The sequence below is a fragment of the Linepithema humile genome, chromosome 2 (genome assembly GCF_040581485.1).
Source record: "Linepithema humile isolate Giens D197 chromosome 2, Lhum_UNIL_v1.0, whole genome shotgun sequence".
In the NCBI taxonomy this organism is placed as follows: domain Eukaryota; kingdom Metazoa; phylum Arthropoda; class Insecta; order Hymenoptera; family Formicidae; genus Linepithema; species Linepithema humile.
Window position 1 is genome coordinate 16398918 of NC_090129.1, and position 26984 is coordinate 16425901.

At 33.3% G+C, this 26984-nt stretch overlaps 2 protein-coding genes, 1 long non-coding RNA gene and 2 pseudogenes across 3 annotated transcripts; 3 read left to right on the forward strand and 2 right to left on the reverse strand.

The window, feature by feature from the left end:
- The first annotated feature begins 20 nt into the window (after positions 1 to 20).
- Positions 21 to 3376, forward strand: LOC136998285 (uncharacterized). The gene is made up of 2 exons (XR_010888882.1): positions 21 to 1691; positions 1775 to 3376. It is a non-coding gene; the product is annotated as an uncharacterized lncRNA (long non-coding RNA).
- A 439-nt stretch (positions 3377 to 3815) lies between these two features.
- On the reverse strand, positions 3816 to 6136 carry LOC136997900 (uncharacterized). Its single transcript, XM_067349301.1, has one exon. The coding sequence runs from the start codon at positions 6134 to 6136 to the stop codon at positions 4379 to 4381; it is 1758 nt and encodes a 585-aa protein (XP_067205402.1). The 3' UTR covers positions 3816 to 4378.
- Positions 6137 to 6211: 75 nt separating this feature from the next.
- On the forward strand, positions 6212 to 7732 carry LOC136997901 (uncharacterized; annotated as a pseudogene).
- Positions 7733 to 7739: 7 nt separating this feature from the next.
- Positions 7740 to 11730, forward strand: LOC136998283 (uncharacterized; annotated as a pseudogene).
- Positions 11731 to 17596: 5866 nt separating this feature from the next.
- Positions 17597 to 22411, reverse strand: LOC105679935 (uncharacterized). The gene has a single exon (XM_012380276.2). It carries the CDS (start codon positions 22409 to 22411, stop codon positions 17597 to 17599), a length of 4815 nt encoding a protein of 1604 aa, XP_012235699.2.
- Positions 22412 to 26984: the final 4573 nt, after the last annotated feature.

Here is a 26984-nt window from a genome sequence, read left to right on the forward strand (position 1 = left end):
AAGGGGATGCTGGAGTTACCGGCCGGACATTATATTTTTTCGAACAAGAATATCTTTTTATTGGTTGCATAGAATTGTAAATCCTTTTGCAGGATTAAAGTGTACAGAAAGACGGAATTCGGACTGCTCGACTTCATTCGGAAAAAAAGAATTAATAACAAAATTTGTTTCTATTCATTAATTTCTATTCTGCTCTTAGGATAACATATTGTATAGGGCTATCTATTTTCGTTTTTTATAAAAGTTTAACAGTTTTAAGACGCTGAATAAGAGCAGCCCGAATTGCGGACTGCAGAATAGAATGTTATGGAACCATTAAAATTGGGCTGAAAAGTCTAATGTAAAAAATATTCTTGTCCGACTATTTTTACATACGTGTGCGTTCAATATCGGTATAACAGACGAAAAAACAGCAATAAATTAGTTCCCGGATAATATCAGAGAGGCGCTATGTAGTTCTCAGTGCTATCTGTCATATACATCAGAATCTTTTAGGTTAGTGTGCGTGTGTAGTTATGTGTGTGTATTATGTGCTAAGAAACCTGACTGAAGATAGGTTGAAGGCACTCCAAAGGATAAAAAAAGTGTATGTATTATATATTAATTTTGCAACATTTTTGCAACATTTTTATTATTTAATTACATACATTTATATTCTAATTTCTGTAAAATACTTTTATTCATGTGTTTTATGTATATATATTATGTATATTATGTGCTCCATATTATATATATTTACTTCAAAATATCTATGTAAAAAGTTAATATCATTTTGTATATTGTATATATTTTTATAATAAATGAATACGTCATATAACCTATATTATGTATAAATAAGTTATATGATGTATGACATCCCATACAGAACAAAATATGCAGTAAATATCTAATAAATATTTATATATCCATTTGATATCTATATCTACTATGGATAACTTACAGATGTTTAATAGATGTATAAAATATCTATGTCTCTTGAATTACAAGCGGAGATATCTAATAGATATTTACATATTATCCATCTATCCGTGTGCATCAACTAACTACCAAAGATATCCATTAGATATTTACATGTTATCCATATATCCATGTCCATCAAGTAGCTACCAAAGATATTCAATAGATATTTACATGTTATCCACATTTCCATGTCCATCAAGTAGCTAGCAAAGATATCCAGTAGATATTTATATGTTATCTACATATCTGTATCTACTAAGAAGCTATCAAAGATATTTAATAGTTGTTATCTATATTTATATTCTAGAAAATCTATGTAGTGACACGAGATGTCGCTGTTATCACGGTGATGCGTGACAATCGTTGCTAGGTGATACATGATAGTCGTTTGTCTAATTTACTCGTGACTCTGGGTTATCGTTGGCGCGAAAGCGTGTCGATACGTGTGAAGCAGTGAAGCAGTGTGAAGTATACGTATATGAACAGTATTTCGTCATTTTATGTATGGATTTCAAAGGCCGTTTCATTTGCGGATTAATATTAAGTTGCAATTGTCAAGCGCGAGAACATTGCATTAGATATAAATGTGTACATATATGTAGTACTTCGCAACAAGTTATTGCATCATTATACTGCACGTGCTTTGTGTTGCTTTGTGGTAACACACTCATACGCAATAGCGTATTTGTATTGAGTTAAAGACATTGTGCCTTTGATAAGTTTTTTTACAGGTAAAAAACTTTTCTGTTATTTCTTTTAATTATTTTATAATTAAACATACAGTACAAATATCCTAAAAAGTTCGTTTTTTTAGCTGCATTGAGACTGTGTATTACAACAAGGTCATAAAGGTCAAAAGGTCAGGCAATCTATTTATCTACCTGTTCTCTGTTTTTCTGTGGAACTTTTCTTGATTTGATGATAAAATTTGGTAAGTTGTGAAATTTTTTGAGTTTTGAATGCTTGCTTTAATTTTTCTCTGTTTCCTATTGTTTTTTATTCAAAATTTAGATGTATATATTCCACACAGCACGCATATTCAAAAGATATTTAGAGGACTTCCTAAAGATATCTTTGAGAGGTACGATATGTTCAAGATGTTCTCTTTTGGATATGCATGTTGTGTGAGTACTTACATATTCATTATTACCTATCTAAGATTTTTACATGAAATACATGTTTTCTGATTTTTTGTGTTATTTTTGTGCTTGATGTGATGTCAGAAGTGATTTTGTGTTAAAATTATAGTATTCCTTTTTTTTTATTAATTATATTTAGATATTAATATTGATACTTGTAAATAAACTGCATTAATTTTATACGTTACTCATATTTCTGTTATAGTTTTTTTCATTTACGGTTTAAATTCTCTTCAATTTTTGCTATTTGTGTGGAATTAAAATGTATATTTTTTTATAATTTTGCGGTTTAAGATTCATTTTTTATTTATTGTCTTACATTAAAGATGTTATAAGCAATTTAATTATATATGTTCATAATATATTTTGCTTTATTATTGATTACGATTATTATTATTTATCAAAGTAATATAATTTATGACAGTATATAAAATTGTTTTTGAAAGTTAAGTAATACTAAAAAAAAAGATTAACTATTTGAATTGATATGGAATAAAAAAATAACAAATAATATTATTTTGTAGAATGTATATATTTAGAGATCACAAATGTCTTAAAGAGTTTGTTTTTTTCAGTTGCATTGGGAGTGTATTAAAAAAAGATTGTAAAGGCTAAACTATTTATCCTTTGTTTTTCTGTGGAATTTGGTAAGTTGTAAAGTTTTCTGAAGAGTTCTAAAGTGCTTGTTTTAAATTTGTTTTCTACAGTTTTTTATTAGAAATTTGAATGTATATACATTATACTTACATTCATTAATAATTTTATACATAAAATGCATGTTATTACTCTTTTTTTCTTTTCTTTTTCTTTTTTTTTTCATTCTTTGTGTTATTCCATTTTTGATACGTCTGAAGCTATTTCATGTTAAAATTACGGTATTCTCTTAATTTTGATTAATTATTTGAATATTAATATTAATACGTCTAAATAAATCGCGTTAACTTATAAATTAGTCATTTTTGTTATAGTCTTTTTCTTTGCAGTTTAAATTCTCCTCAATTTTTGTTATTTGTGCGCAATTAAAATATATTTTCTTATTTATAATTTTGTGATTAAAGAGCTTCCATTTATTTTATATGTCTTACATTAAAGATGTTATAATATATGCATTTTAATTTTGCCACGTTCATATATTTTATTTTATTTATGATTATGAAAGATTATATTTTATCAAAAAGTATATAAAATTGGTTATGAAAATAATATAATAGTACTGAAAAAGAAGAATGATTAAATATCTGAATTTATGTGAAACAGAAAAATAGCATAAATATTATTTTGTAGGATATACCAGCTATGCCAAAACGAAAATTGCTTTCAGAAATGTCAAAAAGGCATTACCGACGATTAAAATGCAATACACGTAATATTGCAATTGAAACCGAAAATATAAATAATCCGTCGACAAATTTTGTTAATGTAGATAATCTGCAAAATTCGAGCGATATCAGTACACATAAAATAATCGGTGTTAATTGCGATCTTCATCAGACAGCAAATGTTACAATAAGAAATGAATTGCCGCGACAATATTTTAATAGTTCTGACAATGAAAATGTTGCATATGACTCTTATTATAACGATAACAGTTCTAATTTGGAAGATCTATTGCGTCTAATCGCACACACTTTTGATTATGATCAAAATGCTGGGCATATAAATTTGTTTGCTAGTTCATCAATTAAGGAGTTAGTGGCAGTCAGCAGGCTAAAAAAAAGCATTTTTTAGCGATTTTTTTTGGAAATTTATTAAAACTTTTAACGAAACAAATTTAAATATATTATAGGATAACTTTTAATAAATGTTCAGAAAAATTTTCAAGTAAAAATATTCCTTTTTTTGGACATAACAGCCGATAACGTGGACGGCCTTTTAAAAAAGGGTGGCTTGCGGTGAGCAAGATTTCTCGGGACTGGATCATCTGAAAGCAAAAATACGGACGGATTTAGAAAATATATTAGTTTTGCGGGTCCCTGATCGAAGGATTTTAAAAAAAGTTAATTAGAAACAAAATGGCGGACATTGAAAGTGAAAAATCTATTTTTACCTAAGAAAAAAAAGTGTTTATTTTCAGAATAAAAAAAAGTATATAAGGAAAAAAAAAATCCTTCGATCAGGGACCCCGCAATTATGTGCAAAAAAAGTCTTTAAAATTTCAGAGCAATAAGCTGAACCGTTTTTCAGCAATCTTGCTCACCGATTTGAAAAATGCCGTTTCGAGAAAAACGCATTTAAAGTTTCAAGTTTGAATTTGGCTGAATTAAAAAATTTTTTTTAACTTACACTGAGTCGTCTATTCCAGGGCCATAGAGAACACCTTCTGCTGACACAGCCGCTTCTAAAATGTCGATCTGTCGTTGGCGGCGGAGCATTCTTCCCTCTCGAGTGTTCTCATGCGCGCGCTTGTTACTGAGCTGTATGCGAGCAGCATCCTCTTTTTCCGCATAATTATGCGCGTTAGGGCCGCAACTAATTCCTATAGTATTCATTATTGTTAGAATCCCTTTCATGCCTTCATTAAATGTACAGGTAGCAATGTATCCCGCGATTTCGACGATCATTAAGCTGGCAGATAACGTTTTTGGAGCTATTTTCCATACTATTTGATTCAAACTTTCGTTATTGTTTTGCGTGAATCCTCCGATGCATCTTTTAAGTAATTTATCTTTACTCAGATCTTTATATATGGGCTTGATAGCTTCCAAAACGTCAGCAGGTAACGGCGTGTAACTCTGTTTGTAAGAGTCAAGTTCGTTAGTCGCCTTAGCGCGCTGATATTCGCACCATGACTCGGCTCCTTCCGGGCACTTGCTGTGTTGAGGGCTTTTGTCAGTTGAGCTGTAATGATAAAACGTAGCCCAAATCGCGTTTTTCATTTTTTCAACTGATTCACAATGTCTACGTATGGCTAAACCGTAATAAACACTTAGTTTATCGATTATTTTTCCGGTAAGCTTTCCTTTACCGCCAAGTCCTTTATTTTTTTTCTTACACTCTCTTAGTCGACTGCCCATTCGTTTCTGGACATGCCCAACGCACTCTTTTTTATTTATCACAGTCTCACCATAAGGAGCTGCATCTATAATGCCTTTGTACGTTTTAGAGTCCCCGTCGCCTATATAATTAACATATTTCACAGCATATTTTTCTTGTGACCGTTTGAATATTTCCGTGATCCCGTCAACTTCCATCTTTCCTGCAGATCCTTGATGGTTTGCAGAACATAAATCTTTGTGTGTTTTGTACCATTCTTCGAATTCTGTAGTATTTGTTCTAGATTTCCAATATTCACACATCTTACAATAACTGCTTTTGACAATTATATCAACAACTTTACCGGTAAAATAGCCAATAATTGAAAAAACACCATATAAAGACGTATATCCGCGTTTATGCCAAATTCCGTCGCCGGATACAGTTAATTCTGATGTTTCCTCCACATTTTCAGCCTTGCAAGTCTCCGTAATTTCTTCTTTTACGGCTCTTTTCAAAAAAATTCCAGCGGCGGTCTCACAAGCACTATGTATGTCCTTCAATAAAATTAGGTATGCTTTCTTGTCTAAAAAACGCGGCAGATCCATTAATCCACAAAACTTTTGTGCACCTTTAAAACCAACACCTAACATTCTCAGAGCAAATACGAAACGTCTATTAATTACATATGAATGTCCTAAGAATGGGCACGAAGCAATGTATTGTGTAGGGCAATTGTCACACAATACAGCAATTTTAAAACCAAGGCCGCGTGCACTTGCTGTTTGAAATTTCACGTTTCCGTTACACCTTTTACATTTCACCACATTAGCAATTGCAGAAAACACAGTGATGAAATTTAAAATTCTATAATCATTATTATTATCCATTGGCACGGAAATGTCTTCTTGTTTTTTCAATTTTTTAGCCGATGCACTTGAAGCCTTTTGATCGCGCTCCGCCGTTTTTGGATTAAATACGTTTTTTCTCTTTTTTGGTCGAGATTTTTTATTCCTATCTGAGCTTCGGCTATTTCTAGAAATTTTTTGGTTTGAACGTGGCATCGCGTACTCGTAAAATAAATAATATTTAAAATTACAAGACTGCTCTGCTCGAAGTGAGAATAAAATCATACTCTAATGCAAGTATAAACTTGTAAACAAATATAAACAAAAGCAGAGAGCAGCCCGGCGCCGCATCGGCGCCGGGCTACCTCCGACCAGTCTAGAGGAGCAAGTGTTGCAGCTCTATAACTCCGCCCCTTTCAATCGAATTAACTTAAAACTTTCAGGGAATATTCTTGAAATGTGCTACTTTTAGGAAATGGCAAAATTGAAATATCGATTTTTTCAAAGTTACTGACTGCCACTAACCCCTTAAGGACGATTTAATAAACTGGGCAGCACAATTTCAGATTTCACATATAGCAATTACTGCATTATTGTCAATTTTAAGAAAACATGGCTTTAATGGCTATTTGCCGAAAAATTCGAAAACATTGATGAGAACACCAAGATATACAAATGTACGGAAAGTTGCACCAGGAGAATACTTTCATAAGGGCTTAAGATCAGGAATTATGGAGTTTCTACGAAAAAGTCGAGATGACATTGATTTAATTGAAGTGCAAATCAGCATAGATGGATTACCAATTGCAAATTCTTCTAATAATCAACTGTGGCCAATTTTAGGTTCAATAATACCGAGTCTTAGTAACATCTTTATTATTGGTTGTTACTTTGGTTCCAAGAAACCATCTGATTGTAATGAATTTTTACATGATTTTGTGGATGAAGCAAAAATTCTAGTGACTAAAGGACTTGAATATAAAGGAAAACATATATCTGTATCTATACATTCGTTAATTGCTGATGCACCCGCAAAATCTTTTGTAACTGCTACAAAGGGACATACAGGTTATTTTAGTTGTGTTAAATGCATAACTGAAGGTGAATATATTGATGGGAGAATGTGTTTCCCGGATATAAATTGTCGTAAACGGACAAATGAAAGTTTTCGTCAACAAAGACAAATAAAGCATCATACTGGGAGGAGTATTTTATACTCCTTTTTATACTTTTATTTTATACTTATTTTATTTTATACTTATATTTTATACTTATATTTAGATATACCGAATTTTGGTATGATAACGCACATCCCGTTGGATTACATGCACTTGGTTTGCATTGGTGTGGTAAAAAAAATGTTACATTTTTGGTTATCCGGACCGTTAACTGTTCGATTATCGACACGATTAGTTAATAGGATTTCAAGATTGTTAATAGAAATGCGAACATCGATACCAATAGAATTTGTTCGTAAACCACGAGAATTACATTTCTTAAGCTTATGGAAAGCTACAGAGTTGAGACAGTTTCTTTTATATACTGGCCCCATCGTTTTAAAAAATGACATAAATAAAGATATCTACAAGAATTTTCTAACATTACATGTGGCCATTCGGCTATTATGTTCTCCAGATCTTTCACATATTACTTATGCCGAATCCTTACTAGAACACTTTGTACAGTCATTCGCAATTTTATATGGTCCACAGTATTCATCTCACAATATACATGCACTAATTCATTTAGTAGATGATGTTAGAAAATTTGGTACACTGGATACATTCAGCGCTTTTCGATATGAAAATTACTTAAAAAAATAAAACAGTTACTTAGAAAAGCTGAACGTCCCTTACAACAAATCCACAATCGTTTAACGGAATTGGAATATTGCTTATCATTTGAAAAAGAACATCGAAAAATAGGAGTACATGGAATACACAATGCAGGCCCAATCTTTCCTGGAATAAATAGTCCTCAATATTCAACATATTCAACAGCAGATTTTAGTCTATCTATTTATAATCCAAATAACTGTTGTGGTCTAAACGATGGTTCGATTGTCATCATAGAGAATATTGCCACTATGACTACTAATAATCTTTGCATTATTGGTCGAAAATTCATCGATTTGAGTGATCTATATACTGAACCATGTAATTCTTCCTTGTTGGGAATATATAAATCGGAACGATGTGAAAATTTATCGGCTTGGCCTCTAACATCTGTTAAGATGAAATATGTTAAATTTGATTGGAGTAATACATTTGTACTTGTACCATTGTTGCATACATAATGTATGTACATTTGTTCATATATGTTATTGGTATGTATTTACATTGCGTTTGTGTGTGTTATTTTTCAGATGTGATATATTTATAAGATGGCTGTTCTAAATAATACATTCTATTTGATAGAATTTGAAGATGGGATACAAGTAGTACCTGATGATTGGATACAAAAAGATACAAAGAAATGTTGGTATCCAAATTTTAAAAGAGATAAAGATATAAATAAAGCGATAAAAAAACGGCTAATTCCTCAAGATGATTGGTTATTATGTTCATTTAAACGAGTGTTTGGTATATATGGTAAGTAAACGTTTTGTCTGCTGTCAATGTATAAACAGTTATTTTCTAATTATTGTAGCCAATATATTGTCATACTCATCATTGTTAAAGATTATTGAATATTTCTATTGTATTTTGATAGAATCCTACAGTGAAGCATGTAAGAAACTAAAAAAGGCTGAGATGACTTCGGATGTTAATACAGATACTGACAAAACAAAAAGAAAAGTCAGAGCCAGAAAACAAAGTAATACTGATGATGATGAAAGCGATTGTAGCAATTATCAGTCTTGTTTACCACCATATCCGAAAGCGCCTATGATTCATACAAGTAAGTAATATTAAAATTATATTTATTACGCCTGTATTTTAAGATATGCATATGTGTATATGCTTGCATATTCATTAGAAAAGTATAAACATTTCAATGTGGCTTATAGTATAGTTGAGCATTGACATATTTAAAAAATATTTGGATTCTGAGAACTATAAATAATATCACATATATGTTAATATTAATATCAACATATTAATATGTCTTTTATATTATAAATAATCTTCTGTGTTGCAAGATTTCATAAATATACGTATGTATACATTCATAATACAATTTTATATATTCTTTTAGATACGAAAAATACACAAAAAGAAGATGAATATATTACAATTAGAAGTAAGTAAAACATAATTCATTATCATATATTTTAAATAACTTCTGTGTTGTAAGATTTTATTAATATATGTATATGCATTCATAATATAATTTTATATACTCTTTTAGATACGAAAAATGTACAAGAAGAAGATGAATATATTACAATTAGAAGTAAGTAGAACATAATTTGATAGCATTCATTTTTAGACAAAATATCAATTTACAATTCTTATAAGGAATATGCTTGCGATTATTGAATACTAAAGCCAAAAATATTTTATTTTTTGCATTTAAATATATCTGAAGTTAATATCATCTCGAGAAATATATTTTTTCTCCTTTAAAAACTAATATTTTCTGAAATGCAGATGAAAATGTAACATTTTTTAACTATCTGTTTAATCGAAAATAATGGTTCTTCAAAAATTATGTTTTATCGAATCTTAGGGTTTGTTCGCGTCGCATGTTTCAACATGCTCCTACTCGCTCCAATATGCTCCAATCTATAGTATTACGTTACGTATACTATAGTTTGGAGCGTATTGGAGCAGTATTGGAGCGAGTTGAAACATGCGACGCGAACAAACTCTTAATGTAGCTTTATTTATATATATTTGTATTATTATTAGATTATCTTCAACGTATTGAAAGAATGTTAGCAGATATAAAATTTGATGTCAATCATTTAACTGAACAATATCAACTTATATTAACTAAGTTGAATTTAAATGTGTCAAATTGGACACGAGAAAATCGTAGCCCTACGCCAAATGATGAGTTGAGTGAACTGTCCTTTCCTCTGAAAACTATAGAGGAAATCGAATTTTTACAAAAAATTCTTGCATCAAGCAAAGAAGGATTAAAAGAACATATGGTGAGTTATGTAAATATATACAGGGTGTCTGGCAATAATCGCCCCACCGGTCATATACAGGTAGAGGAGGTCAAATCGAGTAGAAAAGTCCTTTACCATTTTTTAATTTTCATAATAAGTACTGAGTAATTAACGAAAAAAGATCGGCGAATCCGCGCGAGTAAAGCGCGCGCGGTGAGAAGGACGTCCCACTGCTACGCGATCACTAGGACACAAGGATCTAGCGTTACGCGCCGCTCGTATGTTGCCATTGTCATTTGTAGAGCGCTCCTCCCAACGCTTCATCGCGCGCCTAGTGATCGCATAGCAGTGGGATGTCCTTCTCGCTGCGCGCGCTTTACTCGCGCGGATTCGCCGATCTTTTTTCGTTAATTACTCAGTACTTATTATGAAAATTAAAAAATGGTAAAGGACTTTTCTACTCGATTTGACCTCCTCTATCTATATATGACCGGTGGGGCGATTATTGCCAGACACCCTGTATATATATATATATATATATATATACATTTAATTACTATACATTTTATATATTTGTTGTATACATGCTTTTCTAATAATACGAAAATTATTTCAGTTTAACATATTAGCAACAATTGGTGGAAGTAGCTATGAAGAAATGTCAAAAAGAATGTTTATATATGTTTTTACAAATGAAGTAGCCAGTTTTTACAGTTGAGTGGGAGGAAAAGGAAAACGGAAACTTCATCATTTTGAAGTAATGAAATTAATGTTTAGTAAGTAAAAATATTTTTATCATACATTATTTTTTGGACGTTAAATTATCCATGAATGTTAAAATTTTCACGTGAATAAATTAATTACTATTCAATTCTTGATAATTATAAATAACTTTTAAAACAATATTTTTATGGCTGCTCTACTGTAACAAATTTCATGATATCGCGAATACATCAAGCGTTTTATTATATAGAAATAGTATGAAAGTACAGAAAATGTAACATTAATGAAAACTATTTTGCAGAAGTTGTCAGGAAGACATTCCCTAATGTAACGGAGAAAGAGTTTGAAACAAAATGTAAAGATTGGTTTCGACACGCAAAACACAGGTTTGAGAACGAGAAACGACGGCAAAATAATTCAACAAAGGTTAGTGTTTATATTTCTCAATTTTTAATAAAATAATATATAAATGTCATCCAAAAGCAATTCTAGATTATGACACCATATCCTCCTACAATTTTTGCCTAATACATTTTTTTAATTACACGATTTCCACATTTTTGCCAGTTTGCTTGTTAAAATTAAAATAAATTACCCTCTATTTCCCTTGATCGCGTATATTTTGCATATCAATCTTCATGTTCAAGTAAATAACCGCTTTTAATTCAAATATTATTTAATTAATTAATTAAATTAAAAAAAATATATATATAATTAAATAAATTAACCCAAATAATTATCCAATTTCAGACCAAGCATGATGGTGTTTGCCCTCAACAAACGACTAGCATGCAAGATGATGGACATGATGAAGCGCCGTCATGTGGACGTAGTATGAACAGTAGCGAAGCGATCGCGTGCTCTAAAGTATAATATCGAATAATTGTCATTTAATAAATCACAGTCAAGTGTATTTTAATTTTTTTTAAATGTAATTAAGATTTTTTTTTAAGTTAGTAAGATAATCGCATTGTGCATATATGTGTGTATTATTATGACAATTATTATTTTTAAAATTTATAATAAATAGTGCCTAGTTTTCATAAACCAATTTATAATCAATACCTATATCCTTTTAAAGTATAAATCTAATCTAGCATATATATTTGAAAAAACGTCTATAAAAGATCAGTAAGATGTTTTAACATCTTTTAACACGTTAAATTAAAACATGTTAAACATGTTAAACATGTTAAAAGATGTTAAAACATCTTACTGATCTTCTATGGACGTTTTTTGAACATGTGTGCTGTTAGAATATTCAATATATATATATATTGTGACGTGACATTTTTGAGGTCCGTCACAAGGGCGAGAAAGCCCGATCGAGGAGGGAAATTTGAGGTCGGAAACCCCACCGCGGGGGGCGACGACCTCTCCCTCTTAATTCTCTTTTTGAGATCGTAGATTTTGCGTTGTAACGAATTATGCGAGTCGTAGTGAGTGGCCAACTCCCATATTGTGATTAAAGTGGAGCAGCCTTCGTGGGACCTGCGAGGGACTCAGCAGACAGGACGACGGAGGCTCGGACGGCGTGTAGACAGATCCGGAACAAGGTCAAGTAAAATATCCTTGAATAAACAATTAGATTCCAGACAAAGTCGCTACCGTAGATACAATTGCAGATTTGGAGCATATCGAGGCCGGTGGACGCACCGAGAAAGATGACGCCCGAGAGGGAAGCGCGCTCTCACACGCCGAAGACCCGGAGTGGAGTACCCGAAAAAGGAGCTGTCGTAACGAGCCAAAGCAGAATCAGGTCGGAACCTGATCAGTTCCCGGCCGATTCAGAGAAGGTTCGGATCCGTAAACGGAAAAGGCCGCGAGGGGCGTTAACGGCAGCTGCCCTAAGAGAGAGACTGGGGTCACCTCGGAGAAGCGTCACCGAGGGCCGAAGTATCGAGGAGCGACGCGAGCATCGAGATCTAGTAAACATCGAAGGATCAAGAATCGCTAATCGATAGCGAGGATCAACATGCGCAGGACGATGCGCGGAATGTCACCGCTATCCAGCGAGCCTCGCTGTCGTCACTGTTCGGCGAGTCGGCAACCTGAGAGGAACCTCAAGGACCACAACGGGCGTACCGACGTTTTGTAAGGCCACCACTTCGACTTCGCGGTAAGAGCGGTATCAGTAGGCGGCCCGAGCCTCGCGGAAATAAGAACCCGCCTGGTTTTCGTGAAAGAGTATGAAGAGTATCGAAATGTCTCGCGATATTGTGCGAGGTTAGATTTAGGCCGGGCCCCGCTGACTACCGCTTCTATAGAATAAGATTCCACCATGCTATCCCCCTCGGGGCTGCCGAGCCGACAGTCGTTTTGCGTTAATTAATGTCTCTCGTTCATGAATGATAATTTCGCGTCTATTTGTGTATTGCTGTACCGAGTGTTAGAATTTTTGGAGTTAGCCTATCGCGTATCTTTCGCCTCGGCCTTCGGTCGAGCGTTTACATTCAGAACCGTAAGAATAATACTGAGATAGAGTTTGTATTGTAGGCTAACCGTTATGGAGAAAGATTGAAGTAGAGCTAATTGTAACAACCGCACCGAATGAAAGTTACTGAATTTGTACGCCGAATATTATACCGCGTGAGACGGAAGTACGCGGATTTCCGCGAGTTGAACAGTGAAATCATAACGCCTCTCACTGAGATAAAATATGTCTCCACTTCGCGGGATTGTTAAGACGCCCATCACCCGGCGTCAATCTCACTTAATCTAATTTATAATTAAATGTTATTTGTTATGAAATTTACGTGTTCTCAATAACCGTCCGATTTCAGACTCCTCTCTCCAAATCAGTATTTCGCGTCTCGAAAGAACCTCGCCCCTCTGCCATTTGTAGAGTGGGCTAGTCGCGCTTATCGCCGTTGCTCGTTAAAGAAAATCATTGTTTTAACGTAATTTGTTCGTGCGGCGCGTTAATCCGCGCCTGGCGCCCAACTTTAAATATTGAAGTAATCACTAATATCCATTGCATAGAGCAACGAGGTTTGATACGCTTACCGGCGGGTCTACTTCTGCCCGACGGAAAAGTCGTCGCAATATATATATATATATATATATATATATATATATATATATATATGGACATGTATATAATATAGATTGGATATCTACAAAGAAATCCATTAAATATTAACATATATGCAATGGATATCCACATAAATATCCATAGGATACTGATATATATGTTCAATGGACATTAATCTACATATCCAGTGGATATTTATGAAAACTCGTATTGCGGACATTTGGATATTTAAAGCATATCTAATGGCTGTTTCCTATATATTTATGGATATCTCTAATATCTTCCGAGAATATCTATTAGATATATAATACAAATTATGTTCTGTATGGGATATGTCATATAACTTATTTATAAAACATGAAATATAAAGGTATTTTTAGTTTTTTGTATGTATCATTTGTAAAAAAATCTTGATAAAAGAAACAACATTAATTTTGTGATTTGCAATAATCTGTTTCAATATATACTTCTTTTAAATATTTACAATTAGCCTTATTTTATGCGTTTACTTTGGTATCTAAAATACACATCAAAATATAAAATTTATTTCTATCACAGTAGAAAAGAAATATGTTATAATATATATTATTATATATGTTATTATATATATTGTTTAATTTTAACAGTTTTTATTGGACTGTACTTTAGACAATATTATATTTTGTCATTTCTCTCTGTTATAAGACATAATGTTTCTTTTCTACTGTAACAGAAATAAGGCATAAAATAAGGCTAATTTTAAATATTTAAAGGAAGCATATATTGAAACAGATTATTGCAAGTCGCAAAATTAATGTTGTTTCTTTTATCAAGATTTTTTTACAAATGATAGACACAAGAAATTAAAAATATCTTTATATTTTATGCTTTAGAAATAAAAAATGTGGCATATATCATATACATTTCTTGTAAAAACAGTATACAAAACGGTGTTAATTTCTTATATATATATTTTTATATGAATATAGATAATATGAAGTACATAATATACATAATATATATATAAAGCACATGACGTAAAAGCACATGATGTAAAAGTATTTTACAATAAAGAATAAGATAAGCCAGAGGCGATCTAACGTGTGCTGGTGATGTAGAAATAGAAAAGCCAGAGGCGATCTAACGTATCCTGGCGACGTAGAATTAGAAAAACCAGAGGCGGTCTATCATGGGCTGGCGATGTAGAAATTGAAAAGCCAGAGGCGATCTAACGTGTGCTGGCGATGTAGAATTAGAAAAGTCAGAGGCGATCTAACGTGTGCTGGCAATGTAGAAATAGAAAAGCCAGAGGCGATCTAGCATATTCTGGCGATGTAGAATTAGAAAAGCCAGAGGCGATATAACGTGTGCTGGCGATGTAGAAATAGAAAAGTCAGAGGCAATCTACCGTGAGTTGACAATTTTTAATAAATATAGTCGGAGGCGATCTAACGTCAGCTGACAGTTTAGAAAAAAGTGAGCCAAAGACGATTTATTCGAGAGCTGGCAAATTGTAAAAAATATTGTCAGAGGCGATCTACCGTGAGCTGACAATTTTTAATAAATATAGTCGGAGATGATCTAACGTCAGCTGACAGTTCAGAAAAAAGAGAGCCAAAGACGATTTATTCGAGAGTTGGCAAATTATAAGAAATATTGTCAGAAGCGATCTACCGTGAGCTGACAATTTTTAATAAATATAGTCGGAGGTGATCTAACGTCAGCTGACAGTTTAGAAAAAAGAGAGCCAAAGACGATTTATTCGAGAGTTGGCAAATTGTAAGAAATATTGTCAGAAGCGATCTACCGTGAGCTGACAATTTTTAATAAATATAGTCGGAGGCGATCTAACGTCAACTGATAGTTTAGAAAAAAGAGAGCCAAAGACGATTTATTCGTGAGCTGGCAAATTGTAAGAAATATTGTCACAGGCGATCTATCGTAAGTTTGTAGATTTTAAGAAATACGTATTTCTTTTAGTTAGTAATTTACTACATGTGTGGTCTGTTAATGTTTTATCGGATAATTTATAAAGTCATTTCACCTTTTTTCACGCAGTTGAAATTTTATCGTATGCCTGTATGATGTACATACGAGACGAAATAGACTTGTACAAGGTGTCTAATAGATATAAATTAGATATGATAAGATATTTTATTTGAAAAATGTATATATAATACTATATATTTAATTGGAAAAAAATATTATATGCTTTCCCTATTTTTATTCTTATGTAATTAATACAAAATAAATAAATAACTTAATTAATTATTCAATACATACATATACATATTGAATATAGTTATCTTTATTTTATATTTTATATAATGACTGAAATGATATATACTCTCATTATTTCAATCATTATCATATAAAATACAAAATAAAAATAACTATTTATTCAATATATGTGTATATGTATATATTAACTAATTGATTAATTAGTTATTTTGTATTTATTACATAAAAATAAAAATAAGAAAAATATATGACATTTTTCTTCAGTGATATATATAGTATTATATGTATATTTTTAATTTATTATTTTGTCATATTTAATTCATATTTATTTGACACCTTGTATACGCCTATGTCTTCTTGGATATTATATTGCAGCCTTGCGACAAAATTTCAGTCGAGGAAACAAGCGCAAGCATCGTTTGTTTACAAACTATCCGATCACACGTACACAGACCACACGTCAGTGTAGTGAGTTACCACTACAAACAAATGCGTACACACGGACCTACGCGGCATAGGTCCGTAGGCTACGCCGATAATGTCATTTCTTTTTTAGTACCATCGAAATGATGGCGCTTTCGCGTCGGAGTTCGGCTTCCACTTCAGCATCCTCTTAACTAAAATCATAAATCTCAGCCTCAACTAAATTTAAACTAAAGTATGATGACAGTAAAAGACAACATTTTATAAAATATTCATTAAGTAAAATTATAATCTCAGTCTCAACTAAACTTAAACTTAAGTATGATCACAGTAAGAGACATAACATTTTATAAAATATTCATTAAGTAAAATTATAATCTCAGTCTAAACTAAACTTAAATTCAAGATATGTGTTGGGGGACGTGTTTGTCCGTGTATTTTTTGGTGATAGAATTCGTGTGAAATTTGTAGTAATTGTAAATCTTTATTTGTTGGCTTACACGGGTATCGTTTTTACGTGACGCAATACACGCGCTCCTTCAGAGAGAGAGAGGGCGTTACAAATTAGTTCCTCACATTTAAAAGAGAGTGCGTTATAAGCGCTACACAATATAAATAATCTAAATCAAAATACAGTGTAAGATAAGACTATTGCCTCAACATACCGGCCCCCTTGAAAGCTCTGACTTTCAACAGAAATATCGGTAGCTTAAAACTAGTTTACGTTATAAATCAATTCAAATCTATCGCATCGCAAGTTAAGATAAAAATAAGTCAGATAAAAGAAAAAATGCATGTTTCATATTACATCAATAGGCCTAACTCATAGATACTAAACTTAAAACGATACTAGACAATGTTAGTAAATCACTAATATATTTAACTTAAATTTTGCCTTCTTCAATAGGCAAAATACATATCTTTGGTAATGAGCGCTTAATGATACCGTTGGAAGTTTTTATGTGCTTACGACTCGTACCAAATTGTCTTTTCCTGGATGTGTCTCAACAACACGACCCATGCGCCACTGCAAAGGTGGTAGATTATCATCCTTGAGTAATACCAGTGTTCCAGGAGAGACCATATTTGAATTAGGTTTGTTCCACTTGACTCGTTGTTGGAGTTGTGTCAAATATTCTCTACTCCAGCGCGTCCAAAAATGTTGTTTAAGTTGTATAAGATACTCGTAACGTGATAATCGATTTGGAGCGATTTCTTATACCTCGGGCTCAGGAATATTGATTAACGATTGGCCGATCAAAAAATGGCCAGGTGTCAATGATGATAGATCTGATGGATCGTCTGACATTGGGCATAAAGGTCTCGAGTTTAAACATGCCTCAATCATGGTAAAAACTGTATAGAGTTCTTCAAAGCTTAATAAAGCGTTTCCGATGACTCGCTTCATATGAGTCTTGGCTGACTTTACGGCAGACTCCCATAGTCCTCCAAAATGAGGTGAATGAGGAGGTATGAAATGCCAACGTATTGATTGTTGAGCTGTGAAGTCAAGAATCTGTTGGTTGTGACCTGAATTTGTCAATAGATTTGTGAGTTCCTTTAAATCGTTGTCTGCTCCGACGAAATTTGTACCATTATCCGAAAATATGTCGCTTGGTTTTCCTCTTTGTGATATAAATCTCTTCAATGAGTTTAAAAATGCGGTGGTCGTAAGATCGCTCACTAATTCTAGATGTACGGCCTTAGTAGCCATGCATATGAAAACGCAGAGATACGCTTTACCAGTTTTGTTACGCGATATTTTTATACGAAACGCACCTGCGTAGTCAACACCACTCTTTTCAAACGCTCGAGATGGTGTTACACGTTCTACTGGAAGATCTCCCATTAATTGATCTTTTATCATTGGACGTGTCCTAAAACAAACTATACATTTTTGTAAAACACGTCGTATCGCTGTTTTTCCGGATAGAGGCCAAAATCGCGTGCGAATGTGAGCCAGTAGCGCTTGTGCACCTGTATGCAATGTTCGATAGTGTTCATCCTTAATGATTAATTCAGTTAGTTTATGTTTTGTTGGAATAACAATTCCATGTTTTTGCGAGTATGGTATATTAGCGTTACGCAATCGCCCGCCCACGCGTATTAGACCGTTAGCATCAAGAAATACACACAAATTATATAAACGACTGTTTTGACGAATTTCACGATTTGACTTTAATGCCTGGATTTCTAACGAGAATTCTCTTTCTTGCATGTATTTCAATAAAACGTTCATAGAATTTTCAAGTTCGTCTACATCTAATGATCCGTATTTTCTTGACTCAGAATTAAGAGCGTTATATTTAAATCGTAGAATGTATGCGACGACTCGCTTTAGACGGGACAATGATGAATACCGATCGAAAATTGCAAGTTCTCCAATATTAATGATAAAGGTGGTAGTTGGTTTTTTAGCTTCTGGTAGCTCTGTCACTGCCTCGGCAGCTGCGTGTGGCCATTCATCGACGTCTTGTTGCAGCCAGGTAGGTCCATTCCACCAGAGTTCGGTTTGCTTAAGTTCTGCTGGATTTAAGCCTCGAGAAATGATATCCGCTGGATTATGCTTGGATTCTATGTGTCGCCATTTAGCTTGATTTGTTAATTCGTGTATCTCTGCGATGCGGTTTGCAACAAAAGTTTTCCATTGATGAGGTTGACCTGATATCCAGGCAAGTGTAATAGTGGAATCGCACCAAAGATATGTAGAATCTATTTTCTTTGTTAATGCATCTGTTACCTTCTTGTATAGTCGTGAAAGTAATAAGGCTCCACATAGTTCCAGGCGTGGTAAGGATACTCTCTTCAATGGTGCTACTTTAGACTTAGCACAGAGTAAACGAACGGTAGGCTTTCTCCCCTTTTGATAACGTTTAATATAAAGACAAGCTCCATAGGCAGCTTCTGATGCATCACAAAAGCCGTGTAATTCGATTTGTCCTGAACAGGCTTGCATCGCATGGCGAGGAATGCTGATAGTGCTCAATTGAGGAAGCTGTTGCATATATTTTATCCAAGTGGTATGAAGATCAAGAGGAAGAGATTCATCCCAATGAACTTGAATCTTCCATAGTTGTTGTAGAAGGATTTTTGCTTTTATCACGACAGGGCCTACTAAGCCGAGAGGATCAAAAATTTGTGAAATTGTTGATAAAATTATTCTCTTAGAGACTCGTATTGGAACATCCAAATTTTCGACCCGATATTGAAGAGCATCTTCTTGAGGATTCCACAAAAGCCCAAGTGTTTTCACTTCTTCTCCAATAGGTAATATTGATTCAAGAGAAATATCGTCAGACTCCAATAAGATGGAAGGTTCATTTGACACCCACTGTCGAAGCTCGAATTTTGCATCTTCAAGTATTCGTGTTACTTCTCGCTTGATAATAGATAACTCCTCTATTGTATCGGCTCCGCATAACATATTGTCAACATAAAAATTTTGTTGTATGACACGACTCGCTTGTGGAAACGTGACTGCATTTTCACGAGCTAATTGATCTAAACATCGTATTGCTAGATATGATGAACTGGCTAATCCGTATGTGACGGTGTTTAGTCTCAGTATGCGCATTGATTCCGTTGGATCCTCTCTCCAAAGAATAACTTGTAGATTCCGCTGATCTGCATGAATGTTTACTTGCCGATACATTTTAGCAATGTCGGCACTGATGACATACGTATGTTCCCTGAAGCCGAGAGCGATGGAAAAAAGATCAGGTTGAATATTTGGTCCGACCATCAGTATGTCATTTATTGAGACATTAGAAGACGTCTTGTTGGAACCGTCAAAAACTACTCTTAGCTTTGTGGTGCTGCTACTTTCCTTCATTACAGCATGATGTGGTAAGTAATGCAGGAATGAATTTGAATCTTCTGCTGATATCTCTGAGCAATGGCCCAAAGATATGTATTCGTTGATGAACATAACGTATTGTTGCTTTAATTCAGGAGATTTGATGAATTTTCGTTCCATTGAACGTAATCGATGCGCAGCTGCGTGTTTTGATTCTCCAAGTTGAGAAATATTTCCCTTGATTGGCATTTTTACGTTAAATCTACCATCTTCTTCTCGTATAGTGGTGTGCATGAAGTGATCTTCACAAGCTTGTTCTTCGCTGGAGAGATGTCTGGATTTGATGCATTCTTCCGTCATCCAAAATCGTTCGAGCTGTTGCTGTATCTGGATTTCTGGAGAAAAAACGCAAAATGAAGCAGTTTGACTGATGCTCGAGTATTGTGCCTTTGGTGATATAGGTCCTGATACAATCCATCCAAATTTTGTCTTTTGTAAAATAGGCATGTTGTTTGCGAATCTTATTTGTCCGACACAGAGAAGCTCCCAGAAGATCGACGCTCCCAGTAGTAAATCCACATTTCCTGGTATGTCAAATGTTGGGTCGGCCAATGCAATGTCGTCTGGAATCTGGAATGATAGTAGATGTAACGCTGTTGATGGTAATGAATCAGTGATCTTGTCGATGACGAAGTATGGTAGTTCGACTTGGTAAGCGTTTAGTCTTGATTTGATGATCGTGTGCACTCGTTCTGATACTCTGGTGGAGATTTGAGCTAAGCCAGAGACTGGCACATTAATCCTTTCACTGTGAAGTTGCAGTTTATTACATAATGCACGCGAAATGAAATTTGATTGCGATGCCGAATCGAGTAAAGCTCGGCACTCATGCATGAGGCCACGACTGTCACGAATATGTAGTATTGCGGTAGACAACAAGACCTCAGACTGACATTTGGTGACGCAGTGTGTTTGTGAAATAGCATTTTCTGATAGTTTTTGTTCAGCGCGATTATTTTCTGCCTGATTTGTCGTGCCAGAACTCGACTCGCTCGCATCGCCATCATGCAGCAGCGTGTTATGTTTTTTATTGCATTTTCGACATCCTCCGAGCGCGCAAGCTTGTCCTTTATGATTTCTAAGACAATTGAAACATAATTTATGTTTTTTAGCTTCAGAAACTCTATTGGATACTGAGAGATTGCGAAAAGTTGCGCACTCGTAGATACGATGTGACGCATTGCATACAGGGCACTTATCATTTGCAACGGATATACATGATATTTCGCTATTGGCTTTCTTTGACGCGTGAGGTTTCGTGTTACCATGGAATTTGCTGCTCGTCTTATGTGAATAGTCATTGTCTAGTACTGACGCGCGTTTTTCTAGAAAAGTTAATAAAGTTTTTAAAGTTACATTCTCATCGTCGAGAGTTTCAGTTTTCCAAATTTTTCTCGTTTCTGTACCGAGTTTGGCGGCGATTAAATGCAACATGATTACATCCCATGAATTAGCCTTTAAGATTTCTAGAGCTCTTACGTGTTTTTGAACGTTATCGATTGTGTTACGTAAAACAATACCTGATTCCTTGTGAATTGTGGGAATATCAAGAAGTGCTTGAATATGATGATTCGTAATGAGTTTTGTATTTTTAAAACGTTTTTGCAGCAAATCCCATGCAACTGGATAATTTTGCGCTGATGATTCGAGCGAGTCAATTACTTCTGCTGCAGTGCCCTTTAGGGACGAACGTAGATAATATAGCTTTTGAATATCGGGCAATGTTGTATTATCGTGAACTAATGCGGTGAAGCTATCATAAAAATTGAGCCAATGCTCATAACTTCCGTCAAATGTGGGCAAATTCATCGTAGGTAATTTTACCGCGAATTTCCTCGTTGGTTGATTTGGATTTTGATTTTCTTCTGCGTTAACATTTTGAATAGGATTGTATTGTCTCATCGAAATAATTCGGTTTGCGCGTCCTATTAAAGAATGAAATGTTGTTTCGAAATTATCTCGCTCGATCATCTGTGCATCAGAATTATCTATGCCTTCAATATCAAATTGTATTTTTTCTAATTCGCAAAAGGCCTCTTTGACTGAGTTAATCCGCGACTGTAATTCATGAATATCGTCGGTATTTGCATGAAACGCGTCTAAATAAGTTTTGAATCGTGTCAATTTCCCCTTTTCGGTTCCTCGACGACGCGTGAGGATATTTATGTCGGCCATCGCGTGTATTTGTTTGTGTTAAATGAATGTAGGAAAACCTGTTTATTCCTGTGTGAATATTAGATTTGTTGAAATATTGATGTACACGTTTTGTTCCAACGTGGCGTATACGTGGCCTCTCGGCAAGCTGCGTCGCCTGTCTCGATATGGCGTTGATTCCTTGTCGGCCACGTGTATAGAGGTTAGCTTCCTGAATCGCCGGCTGCTGTGTCCGAGGATTCCAGATGAATCTTGTTCCGTATCCGGCTCGAAGGACCAATGTTGGGGGACGTGTTTGTCCGTGTATTTTTTGGTGATAGAATTCGTGTGAAATTTGTAGTAATTGTAAATCTTTATTTGTTGGCTTACACGGGTATCGTTTTTACGTGACGCAATACACGCGCTCCTTCAGAGAGAGAGAGGGCGTTACAAATTAGTTCCTCACATTTAAAAGAGAGTGCGTTATAAGCGCTACACAATATAAATAATCTAAATCAAAATACAGTGTAAGATAAGACTATTGCCTCAACAATATGATCACAACATGAGACATCACACATTTTGTACTTTAACGTTTAACAAAAATATTTATATATATACTTAATACTTTGAACTTATACTTCATATATACTTCATATATACTTTTATATAAATAAAAATAATAATAACTGTACGCATACATCACATAATCTGCTCTTTATAACTGAGCTGGGATTAGTTCAGAGTGTATCTTTTTCTTTCTAATATGAAGTGAAAAAGATAAACTCTGAATAGTGCAGCCAACTCAGCTATATAAAATAGACCTAAGCCGGTATTCATAGTCAGATCTTATATTTAAGATCGTCTTAAGATCTCATCCAGTTAGTGAAATAGCGGTATAGCTTCATTTCATTGATTGTACGAGATCTTAAGACGATCTTAAATATAAGATCTAACTATGAATACCGGCCCTAATATTTCTGATATATTTAATATAATGTATCTTTTATGATGTAATTTTTACGAAAGATCTGTTATTAGATATTGCCCGAGTAATTCCTCTCGTAAAGATGATATAAAGTTATTCATATTCTGCAGTTGCTGTAAAATTTCTCTTAAGACAGACAATTCTTCCTTTTTTACCTCTAAATTTTCTTTTTTTAGTTGTAACATCTTTTTTTTTAATGTTCTCAGACGTAAATGATTTCTTTTCTAACAAATTAATAGCTGTTGTCATCGGCCATAATTTTTTCGCATCTAAATAATATAGAAAGATTAATTAAACAATGATATATTTTATTAAAATAAAAATAGAATGTATTAACATATTTTATTGACAAATTTTGTATACCTTTTGAATGTTTTGCAATATAATCCTCTGTATCTGAAGACAATGCACACGTCTTATCTTGTATCTGTCAATAATTAAATAAAATACAATACAGTTAAATTTATATTATTCCATATTTATAAAAAAATGTAATACTATAATGCGTGTCCAAATAAATTTTTTATACGTACCCAATTTTCTTTATCTTGAGTTTGGCATACATTCTTCATATGTAATGATGAAACAATTGTTTCGCATTTATCAACTTTTGTATTTTGTTGAATACAGCGTTTTTTTCTGTTTTAAAAAATTATTTATTTAATTATTTTGTTATGTATATTGTTATATTAATAAATTTTATTGATTAAAAAGAAAATATTAAATCTATTAAATAATCTTTTTAAACAGATAAAAACAAGTTAAGAACTAATTGTTGACTCATTTTTTATACATACTAAGACTAAAACTTTTTAACACTTTTTAACACAAACAAAGATGATAATTTTAAAAAATGTCTAATACATACCAAATTTAGATTGTTTTCAATCAGATTTGTGTCCTGCATATTATTATGTTGCTTTTCATGAATAGCAAAATTCATGTCACACGATTTCATAAATGTTACATCATTTGAAGTATGTGAAAATCATTTGAAGTATGTCTTCATCTTTTTCTTTAGTATTATAATATGATAAGGCAGTTGAAAGTTCAAAGTTTCATCACAATCATAACTTGGCATTACATTTTCTTGTAAATCATTGGTAAATCCACCTTCTGGAATGTTTCTTAGACCACTGGCATCTGTACTTAAAAAATTTAATAAGGCATTCTCTGTTTCACATAATTGCAATTCCTTAGGTGATCCACCACCTGTTCCCATCATATATACTTTTTGCTTTGCGATTTTTTTTAATGTATTAGACTTCCAGTCTCTCCACGTCTACAAAAAATATAATAAAAAATAAATAATAATTTCACATAGTTACAAAAGCGATACTAGGCTTGTTCTTATTACGTTTAAAAAATAAAAATAAATAGTGTAATTGTTGACTTATTTTTATCTTATATACATTCTAAAAATTAATAAAAGCAAGTTATTATTTCTTTCACATTTAAAATTTTACATAGAACACACTGCTGCATTTTGAACGTTAAAACCAGTTCAGACAACATGCATATCTAAATGCCTTTAGATAAAAGACATCTTTTTTTATATATCTTAAAATTACGTTCCAAAACGAAATTTTCCCTGATATAATATAGTATACGTAACGTGTGTACAATATATTTTAAGTAAACTTCTCCTTAAGCCTTCCCAAGCTTGCAGTGCCGATGGTACCAAATTGCCGATGCTCGGTTTAGGGCTGGCTCAGGAATGGCCACGGTGCTCGACAGAACGATTGGACCGAGCTTGACCCGATGCTGGGCCGTATCTCGGTTTTGAATCGGCAGATTATTTCTGTTACACTTTGTGCGACGCCTCCAGCTAAATATGTATATATATTTGGCCTTTAGCATATAGTTCAATTTTAATACACATACTATATATTCTGCGATACTTAAAAATTTATACAATTTATTTGACAGTTTTAATTTAAAAAATTGCAAAATAAATTGCAATAATGCCATATATTAATTAAGTGTTTGTGAAATTATTTTTATTTATTTCAAGAATATGCAAGAATAACAAAAGTTCAACACAAAAATTGAAATTAAATATGTATCTTATAATTAGTCTTATCATCTTATAATTAGTAATTAGTTTATTCTTTTAAATGAAGTAATGTTATCGAAAAACGAACACCGTGAATCTCTAAATTGATACATTTTGCAGTAATTTCTGTCATTTGAAATGTTTCTGGTATTTCTGCGTGTAAGCCAAGTTTATGAATCCCTATACGTCTCGATTCACATGGATAATCAAATGCATTTTCATCATTTTCAATACGAAATCCAGTTATAAAAAGATCTCTAATATTTTTTGGTGTTTGTTTTTCACGTGAAAAAATAGTTATTATTTCCAAATGGTATCCATTTCGCAAAAGAACAAGATTATCTGGATGAACGGTTCTTATTTTCATGCCTTTCATCTGCACCATTTTATATTCTATATAATCTTGATTGTAATCAACAAATTGTGCTGTCGGTTCGCATTTTTGTAGCAAAGCATGAGGCTAAATATTTATGTCTGATACAGTTTCCATTTCGGATAAACGGCGACAAATTTGAGACAACGGGCGATTAGGAGCTCGTACCAGACGTTTTATTTTTCCGAGACAATTCTCGAAGGGAAATGCAGTATAATCAGACAAAGGTGCTTTTAAATACTCAACATCGTCAGCAATATGAATCAGATTGTGAATATTAATTACTTGTGAGTCAGTGCCGTACAAAGTTGGCATTAAAGAAACAAAATTTCTCAATAATGTTCTTGTATATTCTACCATGTGAACTGCTAGTTCTGAACTATTCATAATTCGACAGGCAGTGTGTAAAAGTAGAAAGTGCTTATATTTATCATCTGAAAGCACATCTTTAAGAATAAGAGGACCACAATATAAAAGGAAAAATCGAAACTGGGTGGCTTTCCAGTTTGATAAATTTTCATAATCAAACACCTTTCTCTGAAATTCCATTGGAATATAGTTTTTCAATGCAATTAAATGTTCAGTTAGAACATACCTTTTTGCAACACTAATTCTTGAAAGAGGATTTCCGCTCTTCCATTTGAATAGTAAGCACTTGGATACACCACAGTACAATAAGTGCATGTTGTCCAATAGGACTGCACGAACAATATCAAAATGCGGAATAGCGAGTAATGGCGATACTTTGTTTAAAACATGATGATTTTCATCTGCTTTTTCTATGAAAGTATCATGAGTGCGTAAAGCGCAATCCATATTTGGATAAACTCTTCGACTAGAGACAGATACCCCTCGAATGATACATCGTTCGCAAGCATAAAATCCATTATGACTTTTTATGCATTTTATAAATGCACGAGCAGGTGTATCACAAATAAAAGCTTTAATCTTAAAATTGTATGTCGTTCCCTGATTTATGAAGCCATTTCTTGTTAATTGTGCTGCTTCTTCAACAAAATCGTGTAAGAAATCTTCAGTATTCAGTGGTTTTGAATTACCGCAAAACAAACCAACTACAAATGGTTGACAGATATATTCATCACAATGCACTTTCATTAGAATCGGCCAACATTGTTGTAGAGAATTTCTATACAATGGTAAACCATCGATGTTCACCGAAACTTCGATTGTTGATTTT